The sequence below is a fragment of the Chanodichthys erythropterus genome, chromosome 11, assembly GCF_024489055.1.
Source record: "Chanodichthys erythropterus isolate Z2021 chromosome 11, ASM2448905v1, whole genome shotgun sequence".
Lineage (NCBI taxonomy): Eukaryota > Metazoa > Chordata > Actinopteri > Cypriniformes > Xenocyprididae > Chanodichthys > Chanodichthys erythropterus.
The window spans coordinates 47,993,334-48,016,679 of NC_090231.1; the positions used below are offsets into that span (position 1 = coordinate 47,993,334).

The 23,346-nt window shown below is 36.7% G+C and overlaps 1 protein-coding gene across 3 annotated transcripts in view; it reads left to right on the forward strand.

Moving 5' to 3' along the window:
* The window catches only part of casq1b (calsequestrin 1b), a 71,040-nt gene extending 50,658 nt beyond the window's left edge, over nt 1-20,382 (forward strand). Inside the window, exons 2-12 of one of the 3 annotated variants that reach the window (XM_067401259.1) lie at nt 2,842-2,874; nt 9,382-9,475; nt 9,960-10,060; nt 10,134-10,245; nt 10,396-10,469; nt 15,419-15,549; nt 15,693-15,738; nt 18,233-18,287; nt 18,396-18,496; nt 19,233-19,307; nt 19,782-20,382. In XM_067401259.1, coding sequence (XP_067257360.1) covers nt 2,842-2,874; nt 9,382-9,475; nt 9,960-10,060; nt 10,134-10,245; nt 10,396-10,469; nt 15,419-15,549; nt 15,693-15,738; nt 18,233-18,287; nt 18,396-18,496; nt 19,233-19,307; nt 19,782-20,027 — 1,068 coding nt within the window. In that variant the 3' untranslated portion in view covers nt 20,028-20,382. Of the gene's footprint in view, nt 1-2,841; nt 2,875-9,381; nt 9,476-9,959; nt 10,061-10,133; nt 10,246-10,395; nt 10,470-15,418; nt 15,550-15,692; nt 15,739-18,232; nt 18,288-18,395; nt 18,497-19,232; nt 19,352-19,781 lie in introns of all 3 variants that reach the window. The other 2 variants (XM_067401261.1, XM_067401260.1) reach the window with 2 other exon arrangements.
* Nucleotides 20,383-23,346: the final 2,964 nt, after the last annotated feature.

The window sequence follows — 23,346 nt, forward strand, 5'->3', positions numbered from 1 at the left end:
TAGGCAGATTAATTATATTTGATTGAAAAATGGATAAATGTCATACATAGAGTAACAACAAGAGGGCAGAATATACCTATTTTTAAACAGGGTTGGATAAATCAAGCACTAGAGCAATAGTTTATATAGATAGAACAATGACTGTTTTTAATTATACTGTTTGTGTAGGTATATTCAAAAATGTATCAAAGACTATTTTATGTCACAATTTAGATGTTTTTTTGTTTGCTTGTTTGTTTGTCTAAAATGATCTTCTCAGTCTGTCTCTCTCTCTCTCTCTCTCTCTCCTCCCTCATACTATACCTCAGGTTCACTTGGGTGTGTGTGTGGGTCTCTGTCTGTGTCAATGTGTGTGTATATCTCTCTCTCTCTCCCCTCCCTGTGTGTGTGTATTACAATCTTGGTTAGTGGTATTTAACCCTTTTACTGATTACTTATTTACTGATGAACTTTTACAAAATTTTGAAATGCAAATGATAACTTCACACTCATTTGAAATTGAACCATGACACTATATCACTATTCGGATCTTATACCACACATATTGCAATTAAATGAAAGCATGCTTTTGGTGCATAAGATTGGTGCACAAACAACAGCTCAGGGAGGTCAAAAAACACATGAAGAGAAGTGTTAGGATTAAGGCTGGATTAGATTTCTCAGAGCACTGTGGAGTTTGCACAAATAATAATATATAATTTCCTTTAGAATTTTTATAGGGGTTGTCTGAGAAAAAACACAGACGTCAGATTAGGATGATATTCTGCACTCATTTGAAATTGACTTACGACATATCACATGAAAGTCATCTCAATTTAAACAATCTCATGGATGTGGCTGTTGTGGTTTGTGATCATAGGAGCATCAGATGCTGCAGTAAATGTGGTTTGAAACTGACATAGTCCTTTTATGTTTAACTGTTTTAAATGACCATTGCCCGCCATGCACAGTTGCCCTGAAGCCACCGGGGTAGCGGTGCCACCAGGCTTTGGCCCGTCATCACTGCTTGCAGCTATATTTTCTTTTGTAATCCGATCGAGAGGACATGTAAACACTTGGTCGGATTGAAAACTGAAACTGGAGAGTACAGCACATGTGCAATGATGTAGAAATGACATAATGAAGTATGATGTGTGGAACGAGCTGTTTTTCCTGTTGAATAAATTGCTTTTACTACTTGATAAATACAGGCAGCATGACTCAACAGTTCATGTCCTCATTGTCTCCTAATTATGACCCGAATTAGATAAATATTAAGTCTGCTTTTTAAAACAAATAACATGAGAATAGTTAGTATGCAACATCAGTGGTAAACTCTTTATATTCGTGCAGTGTACGCATGTGAAAAGATTAAATCTGATCAGAAGCTTGTGACATATAAACGCGCACATCAACCCATTCGGATTCATCAATCCTTTGCATACTCTTTTATTAGTACTGTGAATTCAGACATACTTCTAATGTCACATACGGTTTTTAACCTACTATATAGTAGGGAGGTATGCAATTTTGAATGCAGCCCTTATTTTTAATGTAAGATCGGTGTGGGCATTTGTAACCTGAATAAGGATTCCATTTGTCATCTGCTTTCAGTTCTTTTACCTGTACAAAACCAGTCCATTATACAGATTATATTGCAAACTAGTATATATGTTGTCATTAGTTGTCATTACTAGCCTATATGTTGTCATTTTATTTTCATCAGCAATCATAAACACACTGGTTTCTAGTATAAATAGTTTCACCGGTTACTGCACTTTGTTATTCTTGTAGTTATTTACCTATAGCGTCTGATGAATCTGAAGTCTCACACATTCACAGAAAATAGCTTTCTTCTCGGTTCCAAAACAAAGTGGATTAAACAGCTCAGATAGTCATGAAAAAAAAAAAAAAAAATGTGCCTAGGACATTTTTGCTAAATTGTATTGTGTTGCGTGTAGCACGGCAGTTTTAAAATGAAATGTTGCCCAAAATATTGGGTTAAATTTCCTTAAATTAAATTAAAATGTGACTGTTGCAAAATTTCATTTCAGTGATTATTGTACATATTGCGGCATGCCTGGTGAGTGCTAAAATGCATTTGAAAATAAGGTACCACTTAAACCAAGTTAAAAGTATTAAGCAAATGTGAGATAAAAGCACATTTGTTGAAGCAACCATGCCATTTTAGCTTGCTTCTGGTGTTTTTTTTTTTTTGTTTTTTTTTTTTAAATCACACTTTTAGAATCAGGATTTCATGGGATTCATACAAGAGCACTCAACATTACAAGTGCAAAGATGTACCAGCCAGGTGAGCTACCGAGCAAGTTAATATGTCAGAAAAGCCACACATATGGAGCTGGTTGTGTGATGAAAACATCAAAATGTATTAGTTTACAAATCACGCACTATTATAAAAGTATTTTGAGGTCATATTCTGCAAGAAACCATGCTAAAATAAGTATTTATCAATAATGTGCACCTGTAATCATAATTAGTGTTCACTGCCACTTGTGCTTATTTCAGCTGGAAACTGCAGTGAAATGTGTGTATAGGTAGGCCTATACATTTTAGCTGTTTTGCAGTCGAGTATTTCCAATGAGCCTGGGATGTTTGTTTGGATTTGTTTCTGAACATCTGTTGACAGCATAATATACAAACATGAGACTCGATGAGACAAATATAACAGAACAAAAGTGCAGGGAAAGTGTTTCTAAAAAGCCCAAAGGCTTGTACAAAGCAATTTCCCAACATAATTCATTTTTCAAATCTTTAATTGTGACTAAGAGCAAGAATAGTTAATTTTATGCTGTGTTGGTTATTTTATGCTCAACTCTAAAGTCACCTGACCTTTCTCTGCAGTTGCTAACAAGCCCTGCTGCCTTGACCTACCAGGTATGTTCAAGTCCTCAAATGGCTGTGTTTTGTTCTGTTCTCTCTCTCTCTGTTTCTCAAGTCTGGCTTATCACTAAAGCTTCATCCAAAATATCTGAATAGCATCCTTCCCCCCTCACTAGAGCCACTCTAAAGGCGTTTTATGACATATGAGCGGTTTGTAAGACCCATGGAGAGAATGAATGATGCTCCTTCAGACGTGTTGGATGTGGTCGGTGAGAGCTGTCGCAGTGAGTTTACAGGATAGCACTTCCTGTGAGGCAGAGACAACAAGAGCTGCTAGCATTAATGCATCCATCCGCTTATTCGTCTGTTCTTGAATGTGCCACTCTCCCTCGAGAGGAACTGAGCTTGTCCCAACTTTTACATCATGAGCTGTGTTAAACACGGCCTTGTTGATTTCATTCAAGAAGATTGGGACAAACTCTGATGTAGCGAAAAAGTGTCGGAATGAAGCTTAAGTGTCTTGTGAGTGCTGTGTCTTTGACATTTGTGTGCTGATTTGCTGAAGTCAGGAATGTTAAAGAATGATTTCACCCAAACATGAAAATGCAGTCATCATTTACACATCCTAATGTTGTTCGAAACCATGTCTTTCTCCTGTGGAACATAAAAGGTGATGTTTTGCAGAATGTTCAGATTTCTCAAATTATGAAAGCCACATAATTGACAAATAAGTGCCATTAATTTATCATAAAAGTAGTCCATCGCATATATTCCAAGTCTTTCAAAGTCATTAAATAGCAAAATACAAGTTTATTAATAGAAAATCTTCCCCTCCACTGTACTGTCAAATTTCATTTACAATCAGTTGCATATTCAAACTTTTTTATGTATCAAGTTTCAATACGAATCTAAGAATTTTAGCAGAGCAGATGTTTTTCAGAAAATAACTTGTTATTGACTACGGAAGACTTCAAATATAGTGTGTGACTCATAGACTACTCTTATGAATTTTGAGAGCCAGGGTCCCTTGTGAAGAAAGATGTAGCATACTTTTAAAAAGAGTACATTTATAGAAATAATATACTTTAAAATAATATACTTATGTGTAAACTTAAATATTTTCAGACACTTAAGTGCATATTAATCGCAATGAAATAAAAATATATTATAATATTTAAACTTTGTAGTGCTTTTTGGTCCTTAAGTAGGACTTAAGTACATTATTATATGCAATTTCATAATTCCATTGTTTTTGAATTATGGTTAAAGTGTACTGCTGAATGCACTGACAAGCATATATGGTAAACTATAATACTTTTATGTATTTTCTATTGAAATTTGTATGTCATCAGTTTAAATATATTTGTAATGATGAAGTTGCAATGTAGTACATTTAAAATATATTAACTTTAAAGGATTAGTTCACCCAAAAATGAAACTTCTGTCATTAAGTACTCACCCTCATGTTGTTCCAAACCTGTAAGACATTCGTTCATCTTCGGAACACGTAATTAAGACATTTTGATGAAATCCAAGAGCTCTCCGACTCCTCAATAGACAACATATCAATTACCACTGTCAAGGTCTTAAAATAGGTACTAAAAACATTGTTAAAATAGTCAACGTGACTACAGTGGTTCAACCTTAATTTTATGAAATGATGAGAATACTTTTTTTGTGCAAAAATAATAACTTTATTTCCTTCTCGGAGGCTTTTGTGTTTATATCCAAATGCTAGCTCAGTATTGGCCAAAGCTGTACATGTGAGCACCACGATCGCATACGTGTGATATGCTGACTCAGGAGCCGACCAATAATGAGTGCATAAGGAGACTGACAGGGAAGAGAAGAGATTGTTGAATAAAGTCATTATTTTTGTTTTATTTTTACGCACAAAAAGTATTCTGGGCGTTTAATAAAATTAAGGTTGAACCACTATGGTTATATTAACTATTTTAACAATGTCTTTAGTAACTTTCTGGACCTTGACAGTAATGAATTTGCTATCTATTGAGGAGTCAGAATCTCGGATTTCATCAAAATGTCTTAATTTGTGTTCCGAAGATGAACGAAGGTCTTACAGGTTTGGAACGACATGAGGGTAAGTAATTAATAACAAGATTTTTATTTTTGGGTTAACAAACCCTTAAAATGTTATAAAAGTTCTGGAGTAAGGAGAGAGCATGGAAATTTTGGGGCAGCTTGTTCCAAAGCTTAGGAGCTGAGATGCTAAACGTCCCACCACCAACAGTAGATAGTCTGAACTTGGGTAGTATAAACAAATTCTCAGAACTCGATCTAAGAGTACCGGCAGGGACATGAGGGTGCATTAATTCTGTAAGATATGAAGTTGCTACACCATGCTAAGCCTTAAAAACAATGACAAGTATTTTAACCCTTTAATGCATAGAGCTCCAGTTGACAGCTATTCAAAAAGCATTTTCTTGCATATGCATGGGTTTTGATGGCATATCTGCATATCAACCTCTACAATGGACAGTTGTGCATCATGTAACACTAGCTATATTTCAGCTACAATTCATATTATTACTGTGAGCATTTAAAAAAAAAAAAAAAAACTTCATCTGCAGTAACTTTTTTGACTCTACACAAATGTATTTGTGTTAGTAGTGTGATTTGCATTAATATCAAAAAGTAATGTGATTACATAATGTACATTATGTATAATGTATTATTTTACTTATCACATCAAAAAAGTAATTTGATTACATAATGCACATTACTTGTAATGCATTACTTAACTCGTATCATAAAAAGGTAATCTGATTACGTAATGCACGTTACTTAATGCATTACTTTACTCGTTACATCAAAATAGTAATCTGATTACATAATGCACTCAGTTAATGCATTACTTTAAATCTCAATCTCAATTTATTTATAAAGCACAGTTAAAAACTACCACAGTTGACCAATGTGCTGTACAATGTTCTAAAAAGACTATATATATATTATATTACAATAGTCAATTCTAGAAGAAATAAAAGCATGAATTGCAGTTTCAAAGTGCTTAAATAGACAGGAAAGTCTTCACTTTAGCCATAGCTCTTAGTTGGTAAAAACTTGATTTGATAACTAAATTTATTTGCATATCGAATTTAAGTGCACCATCAAATAAGACGCTCAAGTTTTTGACATATGACTTAACTGAAGAAAATAAAACACCAGAATTTAATGAGAAATGTTTGGGATTTCAGAAGACACGACAAACACGATGAGCTCTGTTTTACTCTCATTTAGATTTAAAAAAAATGATTGTTATCCAGGCTTTGACATCGGAAAGACAGGCACAGATGGAGTCGGAGCCATTTTTGTGCTGTAGGGGCAAATAAAGTTTAGTATCGTCTGCATAACAATAATAGTACAAGCCATGCTTTTCAAATATAGAGCCTAAAGGAAGCATATATAGAGAAAACAATCAAGGGGTCAAAATAGAGCCTTGGGGGACCCCACAATTCAAGTGGACCACATCCAAATGGCATCCTCCTATATTGAGCGAAAAGCCTCTATTTTTAAGGTATGACTGAAACCAACTTTGTGCAGTTCCTCTGATGCCCACAACTTGCTGTAGCCAAGTAAGAAGGACCTCATGGTCAACTGTATCAAATGCAGAACTTAAATCTAAAAAAGTACCAATACAACAGAGTCACCTAAGTCAGTGGCCATTAAAACATAATTTAAAGCTTTTACAAGTGCTGTCTCTGTAGAGTAAAATTTTCTAAAACCTGATTGGAAAACATCAAAAACCTTATTGTCATTCAAAAAGCTCTGCAGCTGGTGAAGAACCACTTTCAAAGTTTTAGATAAAAAAAGAAATGTACTTTACTCATAACATCATAAAGTAATCTGATTACATAATGTACATTACTTGTAATGTGTTACTTTACTCCTTACATCAAAAAGTAATCTGATTAAGTTATGCATGTTACTTGTAATGTGTTACCCCCAACACTTCTCATACACCTGATGGCTTTTTTTTTTTTTTTTTTTCACTGGAGAGCTATGGTAGAAATGTCTCCATCTTGAACATAATCAGAATTTTCAGTTTATAAGGGAAAATCAACATACTCTGGTAGACTGAAGGGAGCGTGAGCATTTTCTACATCTACATCTGAGTTGGGTTTCCACAGTATCTTGACAGGTTGTAGAGATCTTAGATAGAATCGCGTCCTTTCTGTTACTGTATTCAGTTCTGATATGCAAAATTTTGTGTTTATATTTTTTGTATGTTATAGTTTTCACACGATTTTATATCATTTTATTCATTGGTTTGTTAAATACACAAATTATTGATGTGTTATTACTGTACTGTTTAATACAGTATTTCTTCAGTTAAACCCATAAACACATACTGTAGGAAGTGAGAGAAGGGGGAGAAAAAACAGTATTGGGTGGAAAGGTAAGATAGATTTGTGTTTCATCAGCATAACAATGGAAATTAAGACCATGACACTGGATGATCTGAAACATATAGATTAGAAATAGAAATGGACCAAGAACAGATCCTTGAGGTACACCATGGGAAAGAGTGTACCTGAACTTGGTACAAGCTGGTAACAACATGGTAATGAAAGTGTACTCTATTTAAAGCTGTAGTCCATAAGTTTTGCCTCTTTGTCACCATTTTTGTTTGAAACCTGCAATTACAGTTATTTGTGGAATTATCATCTTTACATGGGTTGTGTATCTGCGCGGCTCCTAAGCGCGGATTAATCTAATGTTTGCTGTCAGTCACCACACCAATGTGGATACTGTACTTCGGAATCACAGATTCTGCATCTTGGAAGTATGACCAAAATAAGAAATTTCACCGGAAAATGTCATCTGAACAAGTAAGTAACATGTCTGTTACTTTTGTTCTGACCAACTTAGAAAAAAAAGCATTACAATAAATCACACTTCCAATGGTGATTGAATCTAACGATCGCGTAGCTCGAATCATGTCAAGCCATGCAAATTTTTATTATTGTTATAATTTGTTCTCAAATGGTTAATGTTAACAACATTGGCATTGTGAATCTCCAGTTGTCACTGATGATTGTCATTTGGACCTTTCTGGATTACAATCCGCCATCAAAATGATAAGTTTAATTACTGCAGCTGCTGTGAGAAAAGGCTATAAATGATCCGCCATCCACACATGTGATTTAGCCTACTAGCTGGGACTCGTTCTTTACGTAAACAGACATGACGTAATGACGCAAAAACGAATGGCTGCATGCTCAAATTTCCTGCAGAAACCGACCAGTACCACCCAAATTACAATACATTATTACAAGTTTAGTGTTGTGAAGCAGGCTAAGGTAAGGAGATAGTTGGACACTGGCTGGTTATGTATTTGCTCCAAAAATTATTTTGGATAATTTCTAACCAAAAAAAGTTACAGACTGCAGCTTTAAGTTGCCTTTCTTGAAAATATTCTTTTAAGATTTGAAGTGAATTACATGTGCACTTTCGTTATAATTAAGGACACATTTTCACAAAGGGTCACTTTATTATATGGGAAAAAAGCAACTTGGACATTATTTTTTATTTCACACAAATATATGGCTTTGAAACAGTGTGAGGGTGAGTAAATGGATTTTCATTTTTTAGTGAACTGTTGGTTTATGTACAAATGTGAAGGTGTGAAAAAAGCAGGGCTATAAAGTGTCAGGTTTTGGTACTTAAATGAGGCAGAATCTAAGTGTTCTGAGATTGTAGTTCTACCAGAAAGACTCGGGAAACAAAGAAACGCTTGAATATGATTTATTAACAGTTTGTATGTAAATATCAAAGATAAATAATTAAGTTCTTTAAGTTCTGGACAGGGACCGACCTGATGGTGGTGGAGAGGAGGAGGTGAATGCCGGCGTAGGTATCTGCAAACATAATAGCGGGTGGGAACGAAATTATGTACTCAGGTGACGTGTAATGATTGGCTAGATAATGAGTAATGATGAGCATTAGAGTCTTCCAGGTAGAACTTCTGCTAAAAGCTCCCATTTCTCTACATGAAGGTAAATAATTAATTATGCTATTTTTGATCGTATTTTTAATATGATAATCGAATATTACTATTGTGTTTACATTATGCACTTATTTCAAGCATGTGTGTATACAAGCTGAAATGATAGAATGGTCACATGCTTATGTTGTGTTGATAATCATAGTGTGCATTGATCTGTCTGTATGTTTATGTATGCGGTTGACCTAAGCAACAGCATACATACATTTGCACCTGTGCCTATGTGTCCAGTCTTTTACATGCCTGATCTGATCAGACCCTGCATTGGTCAGATCTCTTGTCTATCTCTAGCTTCTATTTCACACAAATTTAAAAGGCACAAAGGCAGTACTTCTGGCATGTGCATTGATGGCCTTGTGCCTTGTTTGGGCTTTGACTATATTGAGTGTGAATGAGGTTGTTATGGCTGTAGTTCTGAATGGCCTACTCTTAAAGGATTGCACAATTAGTAAAGAACTGAACGCTCTGCATTTAGACTATGTCTCAGAGTTAGACTTGCATAGGTTACAATAAACTCTTTGCTGTTCCCGCAGCTTGCTGCCCAGGTGCTTGATGATTTTGAGGATGAGGATGTTGGATTCGGCCTGGTGGATTCAAAGAAAGACAGAGCGTTTGCTAAGAAGCTGGGTAATCTCTGATCACATCCTACAAATGCATCTGAAATTCCTATTCTTTCATTTACAGCCTGTAATACAATTCTTATCTTCGGTTTCCAGTAGCCATCAGTCTATTGAAGTATACACTGTTAGTGAACAAAAAATTTAAATAAATGCTCTGTATCATGGAAAACTAATGGTAACTAATGGGAACTTTTTTGCAAAGTTTTACCTTCTATAAAGGTAGTCCATATAACTTTTTTTGAGCACCAGTCTGAAATTGCATTTGTAAAAGTCATGCAAGTTGGACATGAGGCTGAATAAATGTTTAACAGATTTTAATTGTTGAGGGAACTATTGCTTTAATGCAATTTGTAAAAAACAGAACATGTTCCTTGATCAATATTAAGTTTTGTTACTAGAACAACACTCTTATCATTAAAACATTTTATTTTGACTTTAAAAGTAAAGTTTGGACTATAATTGGATTATAATCAGATGCTTGTTTTCTGCAGGCCTGCTGGAGGTGGACAGCATCTATGTCTTTGCCGATGATGAGATCATTGAGTACGATGGCGAGTTGGCAGCTGGCACGCTGCTGGAATTCCTCTATGATGTGAGCGATTATACCACATGATTATAGATCACACACCCAAAGGTCACTTGTAATTGAATAGTTCTTCTATCAGGTGATTGAGGAACCAGTGGAGATCATCAGTAATGACAGAGAGCTCAAGGGCTTTCATAACATCGAGGAGGACATTAAACTCATGGGCTACTTCAAGAGTGAGAAATCTTCACGTAAGTATGCCATTTAGGGTTTGCCATGTACAAACTCTGATTTAAAAAAAATCCAGAAAATTTCAGGATATGATTCCAGCTAAGGTTGTACTTTTTTCTAAATTCATTTTAACGAGCAACTTCCATCATGCCAAATTTGTTATTTCTCAGACTTCATTGAGTATGATGACGCAGCTGAGGAATTTCATCCCTTCATCAAGTTCTTTGCCACCTTTGAGCCAAAAGTAGGTGCTTTCACACCTTCATTCGATTTATTCATACATTTATACATTCATTCATTCATTCATTCATTCATTCATTTAAAAAGGGAAACGGACATGACTGTGACTATGATGCCTGTTTTTGCACACCCCATTTATTAAATGAAAAGTAATTAAAGTGTGTTTATATAGCAAGTAAAAATCCCATTAATTTATTTATTTAGAAATTAATACTTTTCTGCAGCAAGGACACATTAAATTGATCAAAAGTGACAGTAAAGACATAATGTTACAAAGGATCTATATTTCAAGTAAACGCTGTTGTGTCACAGCGTTTCCACCAAAACTGTCAGCTTCAAAGCAATAAGCAAACTAATCCTAATAATAAAAATTATTATTAGGATTAAGTAGGAAAACGTAATACTAATGCGAACAGAAAGTATATAAGGGGCACGTAGAAAGCATGTTGTCCACTTATCGTCTGAAGGGACTGTACGCAGGCAGCCCGGAGGCATGGCAGGGAGACGCAGTGTCTCGTTCCCCGTTCTCAGGGAACCAGGGTTACAGTCGTAACCCAAGATGTTCCCTTTTGAAAGGGAACTCACACTGCGTCCTGAGACTCATATGGGGAATGAAATACCCACACCACCATGCTGAGGGAATTGCATGCCGAGAAATGGCTGTGATTGACTTGCTAGAAATGCTAAGGATGTAGCTCAACCCGGAGAATCACCATCAAGACGGCCCGTGGAGGGCCAACAACTTGGAAATTAATCTAACAGAGATACTGCCCCAGGGGTTGGAATACTCATTCACATTGCCACACAAGTGATGTAATCAGCACATCACTTTCTACCCTTAAAACAAGGGGAGTACAGGTCTCATGCAACCAGACTGTCGAGGAGGCCACTATAGAGGGCTTACTACTCCATAATAACATATGTATGAGCTCAGGGCTAATGGCTGAGCTCTGAGGTAGCGTACTCGAAAACCATTCAGAATAGGAGGGAGCACTTAATCGGCTCGACCTGAGCATCACTGGTGTTGGACACAAGGAACTTCAGAGCTCTGGGAGTAAAGCACTGGTCCCTGAACAAAGGGAGTTAAATACCGGCTTGATGCAAAGCTAAAGGTGCAAGTCTAAACAAAATATTTTTTGCTCCTAGACAGGTTGCGGTGGCCTCAACAGACAGTTCTCAAAAAGAGAGGAGGCCAACCCAACTCACAACAGGGAAAATGATAAAGTGGCAGTCTGAAAGGCTGCACTCACTAACAAGCCCGGCGTTGGGCCTTCAGAGGGGTTCCAATTGATGGAACAAACTCATTGTTAGCCCAGGCTTCAGGCCTGATGTTATAAGTACCTGTAGGGCAAGAATAGTACAGGGGGGAAGAGAAAAAAGAAGAGGAGAGGGCAGATGTGCAGACCCTCGGAGGGAAGGATCACCTCACTGGTGCTGGGCATTGGATCACTTCCCTCAGATCCTGTTTCTTTTCCTTGCATCTCATCTTCTCTGAGACCTAATTCTTGGAGGAGGGGCCCGGGAGGCAGCGCTATCCCTCTGGCTCTGTCTGCGGTCTTCGAACCGAGATGGGTATGCACGATCTAAATGCAGCCGAGCGCGTCCTCACCTCCTTAAACATTCCAACCACTGTCTCAGTGAAGGTACCAAAAAGTGCAGTCGGCGAGACCAGGGCATCAAGGAGAAACCCTTTCTCTTTTTCCCCGATGTCTGCCTGGTCCACTCACAGGTGCCTCTCTGTTGCCACCATAGCCGCCATCAATCTACTGCTCACGGTGGCAGTCTGTTTAGTGCTTAGATCTGTGGTGCAGTGCCACTCAGATACCGCCTCAGGGGAAGGGTATGCTTGAAGCACATAGTATACAGTGAAGCACCAGCCTGACTCGCTGTCACGTATGCCCTTGAGCACCTTTGTAGTCAGGGCTGGAGCTTTAAGGGAAGATGCCGCCCCACCTGCGAGATAGTTAGCAAATGTCTTGTCAATGGGGGGCATTTCCAAATATCTGTGCTTGTGCATCCCCTAACATTGGCATAAATATATGTCTGGAAAGCTCACAGGGTTATGGCTGGAAAGAAACCTCTTGTCTAATTTACCACGAGGGGTCTCTTTCCTAACACACTCTCACAACAGCTTAAGTCTACCTGAAGTGCATTCCATAACACTCAACAGCTTATCATACATAGGACAGGGTGGCCATGAGGGATCAGATATATCACCTTCTTCGCCCTCATCAGCCATATCCTGCTCTCCCTGGCATGCTGCCAGTAGAGCACTGTCTGCTGTATCAGAGGAACCCAGGGAAAGTGCATCCTCATCCAGCAGAATGCTCTTGTCAACTGCTGGTTCATGCGACAGAGTCACGCCTCTCTTGAACTCATGGACAAACAAGAGCAGAGCGTCCTCAAGGGGAAATGTTTGCAATGCACGCAAACAGCTCCCTCGAGGACTGAGCGTGCATGCTCCAGGACACAGTTAATAGGCGACACACTGTGCCTGTGACATATACCTGCATTACCCTCGAGTTCTGGTTTTATTTTGCAGAAACCATGGAAACACCAAAGATGCATTATATTCCTCATCTGTCTAATAAGACATATTATATGTTTTATTAGACAGATGAGGAACTGTTTAGATTCATTCATTGACAGAAAACTAATCATGTTATGTATCTTCTCGTTACCATGAGTACCATGTTTTACCATGCCTCATATAGATCTAGCTTACTGCAGTGTGCAACAATGTTGCATAGCAGCTGCCAAGTGAATGCAGAGTAGCATTATAACAACTTTCAACACACAAATGTATCTAATATGATAAACAGCACTGCGCTACCCCACATACACTAGACCAAAAAAAGCGCAAGTGGTGACTGTGGCATAATAAAAGTTCTGATGCTCTCAAGTCACGCTCATCTCTCATTAGCAATCGCTCCATCGGTCTAGTTCAACTCTAACATCACTCGGCCCTGCTTTGCTTCATACCACAGTAACGTTAATAATCTCATCCTTGAACGTGATTTCTGCCTGAGTCCCATCCCGATTCTTTTCCACTGGCTGTAGACATGAAGAAAACACATCCCATGATTCTACAAAATCAAGGATAAGCAACATCTAGCAGCGAAAATGTACATATTGTGGCTTTAACAGATCGAATCTTCATAGTCAGATAGTTAGTTTTAAAGTAACCAACAGTTTAATATTTAACAGTTTGCGAATGACTCATAGTTGTATCCTAGTTTAGTTACTAGGTGTTTGGTAATGAAGGGCCTACTTTGCATCAGCAATAATGACTCATTCATAAGAAGACAACCGATGGCACCTGTATTCATAGAAACTAGTTTCTAACTAATCAATCAATTGATTGTAAATCATAAATATAGAGGGCTGCTGCTCGGTATAATAGTTTTCAAGAGCATTATGTAAATTGGTAAACTATTCTAAAACTTAACATCTGTTCTGAACTCAACAAGTCTGGGCAAACTACTGAATAAGCACCAATCAGAGGCTGCATTTTTATTATGTCATCATGTAGACTTCTTACAAAGTATTTTACAGTATTTAAAAACTACAAAAATACAAAAAAAAACTAAAGTATTTTGATACAAAATACAAAGCCATTTTCATCAACCCTATCAAAAACAAATTACAAAATACTATTTTGTATTTGAAATACTTATTTGAAATACATGTATCATAAATACTGCCCATCCCTGGATGCAATAAATGAACTAGTAGGAAGAGATGATCGGTTTACGAGCCTCTTGAGCTGAGGCGCTACAGCAATCTGTCACAACACATTAAAGAGCCACAAAACAGGTTTTATTATTTGAATTTCTTAAAAAATTACAAAGTTTGAAAGCTGGGACTTTGTTTAATATCATGAGTTACCTGCTTTGTCTTGTCTGTCGATGTGTTGTCAGTATCCTCTTTGCTCCGCGATGTATTTTTCACTGCGTGTGGTGTGAAATCGCCACGGCTTGTCAGACAATGCAACAGTAACTAAGGGGGGGCGGGTCTTTGCGAAGGGTCAATTGCTGTGATTTGACAGTTGCTTCAGATACCAGTCACATGAAGGCATTCCCCATATGTGTCTCAGGATGCAGTGCAAGTTCTCTTTTGAAAGGGAACATAAGTTGTCTTGTGTGATATGGAATAATAAACCCTTGAAAGCAGACTAGAAGCATTTAAAAAAAATAAGATTTAAGATTAATCAAGCATTTAAGATTAATCATGCAGCTCTAGAGTGAAATGAAAAGTACCAATTCCAGCCCAAGTTCTCATCCTTTGGAAGTGCATCAAAGTGGATTTGCTTTGGCAGCACAGAAAACAGCATCTTCTTATGTCGACAACATAAACCAAACTCTTCCAGTCTCAGCTACTACAGTGTTGGCTAAAGTAGATGCTGTTCATAGGCAGCAAGTGAAGACCACAGGCTGGCAAATTTGTTACAAAACCCTACATAGGTTCGAGCAGGAAGTAAGGCCCTGTCCCAAATGGGACCCTAAAAACGCATGGTCTTACTACTAGTCTGCACTTTCATGACGAATAGCCGCTTTGTCTGTTGGGAAGAAGTCTGCTGCAATGCTCACTCATATATCGACTGCAAAGGGGGCACTCGTGAGCACCCCTCTGAAACTTAAATTGTCAAATGAGACACCCTGTGGTCTTGTGGACTTCATGTACACATGGTGACCATTGTAAGTCCACAAAAAAGTGCATATGAAGTGTCCCATTTGGGACTGGAGTTACTGATGACTCGTTTCAGGCAATTCATAATTGGTTATTTTTTTTCTGCACTTTTCTGCACTTCTTTGAAACTTTGCAGACCTTTTACATTGACAAATATCTATACACACATTGCATCAAAGGTAATATCCCAAAGACATAGTGGCACTTTAATGAGCTATGTATTCATTCATATGTCTGGTCTGTGTAATCTCTGCTTGTCTCCAGATTGCTAAGAAATTAAACCTGCAGATGAATGAAGTGGATTTCTATGAGCCCTTCATGAGCAAACCTGTCACCATCCCTGGCAAACCCTACATGGAGGAGGACATCATTAGTTACATTGAGGAACATGACAGGTTAACACTGTTCATTTATAAATTAATAAAAAATTATTTATAATATATATATATATATATATATATATATATATATATATATATATATATATATATATATATATATATATATATTTTGTTACTTATTTTTGTACTTACTTTAGACCAACTCTAAGAAAATTGGAGCCCCACAGCATGTATGAGATCTGGGTAAGATAAAGTCAATCCTTTATCCAAAACTAACTTTAACAAAGTCTATACAGGGAATTCAAAAATGTTTGTTTTATATACTTAAGTTTTTGCTGTTTATGTGCAATATGACTCTTTCTCAGGAAATTTCATCTTTATGTTTAGTCATGTTACTGTGACATCATCCCCCACTCTAAAAATTATGTTTTAATCTTACTGCAATCATATTTTGGAGAGTGTTAAATTATAAAATTATAATTACATTATATTTACATTATAATTTACATTACATTATAAAGGTTTTTGACCACATGGTCCTAACAACAGTTTTATGTATACAGTAAAAAAAAAAAAAAAAAACATTTACCATATTAAAATTAAGTTTTCTACATTAAATTAATATCTTTTATTTTAGTATTTTATTTGTGTTTACAAAACTATATGCATTATAAAATAGTGCTGTCAATAGAAGTAAATAATCTCAGTTAAACTCATGATTTCTGATCAGTCTTTAGGAAGCAGACTGGAACAGTAATATAGTTGAGCTCAAAAGTTTACAGACCCCTTGCCGAATATGCAAAAATGTTAATAATTTTAACAAAATAAGGAGCATCGTGAAAATAGCATTTTTTATTTAATATTGTGTGTCATTACCTGGATGATCCATGATGTTTTGTGATGGTTGTTCATGAGTCCCTTGTTTGTCCTGAGCAGTTAAACTGAGCTCTGTTCTTCAGAAAAATCCTTTATATCTTGCAAATTCTTTGATTTTCCTGCATGTTTTGCATACCCTTTTCAGCAGTGACTGTATGATTTTAAGATCCACCTTTTCACACTGCTGACAACTGAGGGACTCAAGCACAACTATTAAAAAAGCTAAAAACAGTATTAAAGGTGCCCTAGAACTTTTTTAAAAGATGTAATATAAGTCTAAGGTGTCCCCTGAATGTGTCTGTGAAGTTTCAGCTCAAAATACCCCATAGATTTTTTTTATTTTTTATTCATTTTATTCTGCCTATTTTGGGGCATCATTATAAATGAGCCGATTCAGGGTACGCGGCCCCTTTAAATCTGTTGCTCCACGCCCCAAGAGCTCGCGCTTGCCTTAAACAACATAAAAAAAAAAAGTTCAAACAGCTAATATAACCCTCAAAATGGATATTTACAAAGTGTTCGTCATGCAGCATGTCTAATTGCGTTAGTACAGTGTTTGTTTGGATGTTTACATTTGATTCTGAATGAGTTTGATAGTGCTCTGTGGCTAACGGCTAATGCTACACCGTTGGAGAGATTTATAAAGAATGAAGTTGTGTTTATGCATTATACAGACTGCAAGTGTTTAAAAAATGAAAATAGCGACGTCTCTCTTGTCTCCATGAATACAGTAAGAAACGATGGTAACTTTAACCACATTTAACAGTACATTAGCAACATGCTAACATTTATATTTATTTGTAAAAAGTTTACAAATATCACTAAAAATATCATGTTATCATGAATCATGTCAGTTATTATTGCTCCATTTGCCATTTTTCGCTATTGTCCTTGCTAGCTTACCTAATCTGATGTTTCAGCTGTGCAGATCCAGACGTGTAATCCCTTTCATAATGTTAGGAACATGGGCTGGCATATGCAAATATTGGGGGCGTACACCCCGACTGTTACGTAACAGTCAGTGTTATGTTGAGATTCGCCTGTTTTTCGGAGGTCTTTTAAACAAATGAGATTTACACAAGAAGGAGGAAACAATGGTGTTTGAGACTGTATGTCATTTCCATGTACTGAACTCTTGTTATTCCACTATGCCAAGGTAAATTCAATTTTTGAATCAAGGGCACCTTTAAGGATCAAGGCTATGTAAACTTTTGAACAGGTTTTTTTTTTTTTTTTTTTAGATTCAGCTGTATTTTTTTGTCTTGTGGAATTTTATGTAAACATCTGTTATTATGTTAAATAATTTATTCAGGAGCGTACTAAATAAAAAAATAGCATGCAATTTTCATGATCCTTCTTATTTTGTTCTTATTCCTTCTTATAATGATTAACATTTTTGTGTATTCTGCAAGGGGTATGTAAACTTTTGAGCTGTATTATTAATTTAATAATATTATTACATTATAATATTTTTAATTTGATGAATGTGAAATGGACTCTTATTTAAATGAAATTTTTTTAATTAATATCTTAAGTTTACATGTTAACTTTGACAGTCCTAAAATCCTTTTTTGTTCTTCCCTTTTTTTTTTCATCTTTTTTGTGTCTCTCAAAATGCACCCCAGTTTAAAACAATTATTTTCACAGATTTATTCTAAATTACATTTAAATGTTTCTGTTTTGTATATTTATGTTTTTATAACGGTTTTTAATATAATATATAAAATAAAATAAAATAAAAAACAGTAGTAGAATCATTATGGCATCATCCAATAATTGCAAAATGTTGATGTTGTATATAACTTAATTTCTGTAACACCTGATCATTATTATGACAGTTGCTGTCTTCTATTGGCCTTAGGAAGATGATATTAACGGACAGCACATTGTTGCTTTTGCTGAGGAGTCTGACCCTGGTAAACACTAGTACAATGAGCCACAGTACAATAAGCCACTATTTTTGTCTTTGAATGTCTTTGAAGGATTTCATATACACCAAATGATTGAATGTTGACTTTTACCAGATGGTTATGAGTTCCTGGAGATCCTGAAGGAAGTGGCTCAACAAAACACAGAGAACCCAGATTTAAGCATCATCTGGATTGATCCTGATGACTTTCCATTGGTATGACAAATGACAATAATACTGAATCCAGAAACATTAAACATAACTTTGATAATTGTTTGAATGATGCACCTTTTAAAATGCAGTTTTTGTTGTTGTTGTTTATAGGATATGAATAAATCTATATTGTTGATGTCATTTTACATATTACATTGGTGCTATTGTTGATATAGAAGATACATACTTTCATAATTCCTAAAATCAGCTTAATGACATACACAATACATTATATCACATATACAACACATTATATGCTCAGCTGTTATAAAATCATGCATGTAATGAATACTACTGACATTGAGAGCAGGTGCTTCGACACTTTCTTGATCTGTTTGACTCTGCTGCCCTCTACAGGAGAAATCTGACCACTGAATAAGTTTAATGTATGTAGCACACATCAGCTTTAAACCTCAAAGGAATTTATTTGTTTATTTATTTATTTTTTCCAAAAAGATATGACAATCAGAACAGATGTAGCCTATTTATCTTTATGGACTTTTTATGGAACAGCGTAATTTCTGGAGGGAAAAAAAATAAAAAAAATCCATCCCCCTAATGGAAAAGAAACCTTTTTTATTTAACCCTGCAGTAAAATTTAAAATAGTTTTTTAAGTTTAGCAAGAGTGATTGCTCCCTTACAAATATAATATGACATTTCACAGTGAATTACGGTACTAGTACTGTACTGTACCATATGAACCGAGGTTTGACCTTTGACCTCTCTCTATCCCTGCAGATGGTGCCATACTGGGAGAAGACCTTTGGCATTGACCTCTCCTCCCCTCAGATTGGTGTGGTGGATGTTGAGGATGTGAGAACATAATTTTCTTTCATGTCTCTAATGGCAGTGATCATGTAAGTGTGATTTAGATTATACGGTTTTGGAAATAAAGGTTCTAAAAGGGGGTCTTCGCAGCAGTGTCTTAGTACAACCATTTTTGATGAACAATTTTTGATTTTTTAATAATCAAAAGAACCTTTTCCCACTATAAATAACTTTTTGTGCAATGGAAAGCTTCCATGGATGTTTAAGGTTCTTCAGGGAACCATTGATACCAATAAAGAATCTTTATTATTAAGAGTCAGGATGTTTCCATACAAGTGATTATTATTAGTGGAGAGGTTGGAAAGAGCCATCTGGATTAAGTAGGTCTGATATAAGTGCATCAAGCTCATTTTAAATCTCATGGAGATTTTCGAAATTTGTGATTATTCTATATTATTAATTGTGTTTGTCTGTCTCTTTCTCAGTAACTCTAATTCATCTTGTCTGTCTGATTCTCAGGCCGATAGTGTGTGGATGGAGATGGATGATGATGAGGACATGCCCACCGCTGACGAGCTTGACACCTGGATCGAAGATGTGATGACTGGCAAAATCAACCCTGATGATGAAAATGACTATGACGGTGAGGATGACGATGAGGATGAAGATGAGGATGATGATGAGGATGACGGTGAAGATGAGGATGACGATGATGAGGATGACAATGATGAGGATGATGACGACAATGATGATGAGGATGAATAAATTCTTACCTTCATCTCAGGCATCACTTCGCTGTCATACACGTGTTTGTGACATTAAGAACTCATCAGTCTCCAAATATTCAGCCATTGCAAACGGAGCTGTCATGCGGTCTGGAGGACTTGAGAAACATTTTGTCTCGTCGTTTACTCTGAACCAATATAATCATTTTTCAGAAAAATGAACATCATATTCAAGGATCACTGCACCTGTTTTACTCCCCATGTAACATCTAATGAGAATGTGTGTGTGCTAAAGAAGCAGGTGTTTGTTAAACAGTGTAAAAGCCTTGTAATTATTTTGATCTTTTTTTATTGACTTTCAAGAGAAGTCTTAAACTTCCATCATCTGGAATGTCGCAAATAAAAAAAATAAATAAAAAAAAGAACGTTTCCCTTGTTTTTGTCCAATGTAAATGCAATGAGAAGATACAGAAAGAAATGGTCACTGATTAAGAATCTTTGTGTGTGTGCGCGTGTGTGTGTGTGTGTGTGTGTGTGTGTGTGTGTGTGTGTGTGTGTGTGTGTGTGTGTGTGTGTGTGTGTGTGTGTGTGAATTTACTCAAGATTGTATGTGCAGTTTTACTTCATTTGTAGACTGGAATCATCAGTTTCTCACAACAGAAAGCAAATATAGAAACACTGCATTGCTAAGTTCCAATATATACAACTAAATCTAACACATTAACATTAAGAGCATAACATTTTAAAATGTATACATGTATATATGTTTGTGTTTATTACCCAACGTATGTTCTTCCTATACATTTACACATATTTTTATGCACATTAAAGGATTAGTCCACTTTTAAATAAACTTTTGCTGATATTTTACTCACCCTCATGTCATCCAAGATGTCCATGTCTTTCTTTCTTCAGTCGAAAAGAAATTAAGGTTTTTGATGAAAACATTCCAGGATTTTTCTGCATATAGTGGACTTCAATGGGCACCAAACGGTTCAAGGTCCAAATGACAGTTTCAGTGCAGCTTCAAATGGCTGTAAACGATACCAGACGATGAATAAGGGTCTTATCTAGCGAAACTATCGGTCATTTAAAAAAAAAAAAAAAAAGTTTAAGTTTTATAAGCACAAATATTCGCCTTGCTCTGTTCTGCGACGCGCGTTCGTGACGTCACGTAAAACGCTATTACATTGAAAAGGTCACGCTTGACTTAGGCGTTTACAAAAAAGGTAAAACAACAATGTCAGACGATTTTGAACTTCGAGGAGAAGATTTTTTCACCCTGCCCTACCTTTTTGAAACGGAATACACAGAGGAAGAGACTGCTGCAGCGACACACACCTCTCAAGCATCAGGCAGACAAGATCTAACGAGACGTGGTGGTGCACATACTGGCAAATGCCAACCACTGCCAACAGAGGAAGAATCTAGATGCTGCCACGACTGGACCATTTCAATCCCGCCATTAGAATCAGTCGGTGAGTCCGTTTCCATCCATAGATATACACACTAGATGTCGCCTTGGGGTTCTAAGCATGCGTCAAAACCGCCACCATCTTGGAACAGGGGTCTTGTCATAGGAAGTAGCTAGGTAAGGCTGCTATCTCCGCATGTACTTTGAATTCATGGACGATGCCAGACTTTTATGCTGCGTATCATGGATGTTCAAATGAAAGAAATCTAAAAACCAGACAGCAAGGGATTACATTTCACAACTGAGAATGTGTTTTAAGATATTGAATGTTACGAAATTATATTTCTGGTTACGTTGGTATGTTTCAGTCCTTGGTTAATGACCGCAGCTAATCCATGCTAGTTACCCATTAGTTTTTGACAGTTTGTGTGGCAGGGGCCATGTCACCGCTGCCACTCGACCTGCCACGGCTATTCCCGCCTGCCCCGAGACCTGCCACGGATAAACGCGCCTGTCAGTCGACCTGCCACGGCTATACTAGCCTGCCCCGCGACCTGCCACGGATAAACGCGCCTACCCCGCGACCTGTATGCGGTCACGCCATCTATGCTTAAAATGTATTGCATACATGAGGTTGCGTGGTAGGTGTTTTTTAAAAAATAAATAAAATGTTTACTGCAAACTTAACCTGATTCTTGTTATACATGTTCCCAATTAAGTACAACTGCGGTGACAATCATGTTGTTTTACTGTTTTATTCTTTAATAATTACATGTCAAAGTCATAGACTACCTCACTATACAGACATATTTTAAAAATTCATAAAAATATGAAATCAAATTGTTTTCTACAAACTCCACCTGATTCTTGTTCTAGATCTCCCCAAGAGGTGATTTTCATGTTGTTTTTCTGTTTTATTCTTTAATAATTATATGTAAGTAGCGATAGTTCATTCGAAGTTTACTCAAGTGGAAGAATGTTACTAATAAACGTAGGCCTACTAGCACCATGCATTATATTTTTTAAAAAGTTGATTATCTTAATATCAAAACCTTAAATTTTCTCTGGACTCAATGATAAATACATGTCTGACCGTTGCAACGAACCCCCCCAAAAACCCTAGAAAATCGCATTCATGACGATTTATGGTGATTTTATTTCCGTTAGACCCTTGCCTACATTGACGCTGATGCATTAAAGAGGAAGGCTCCCCTGTTCCAAGATGGCGGATCTATTGACGCATTTGTTCCAATGATCTGCCGTAGCCAAGGCGACATCTAGTGTATATATCTATGGTTTCCATCTCACTGCATTACCGGACAAAATGGATTTCCACCGTTTCTGAGTAACAGCGTTTTAAAGGGGTTGCACACGGGGCACGAAGCTCAGCGCCGCGCCACGTCACGTCATTAAAATCCGAACGCGTTGTTTTCTATGTGTGTACGCACACCGGCGGCGACATTCGGCACCCAGCTACGAAGTTGTTCAAAATCCTGCCACGCCACAGAGCGCCATATACATTAAATGTATATTATATTTCTCTCAAATCGTTGTTAATGTACATACTGACTTCACCCTGTGCTGAAAGATACATTAGTTTTACATTCTTAGTTTAACAGCTTGAATAAAGTCTAAAAATGTATAATAAATGTAGCCTTTTCTTTCCTTTTGCTTTGTTGTGCCATTTTTCCATGTACACTAACCTCAGTGCGAAACATTAAAGCATAGGCATATGTAACGTTTCCCTGTTGACATAAAACACTCCCATTGTGCAGCTCTTTTATCAGTCGAGTCGAGTCAAAATTGAGCTCGCGCGTATATAATGTGCACGGCCGGTGTGCGATACCTGAGTTGTTAGAGACGCGGCGCCAAGCTTTGCGTCCGGTGTGCAAACCACTTTAGAGGTGTTTTTGTTCTGATGGATAAGGGTATGACAGTCTGATGG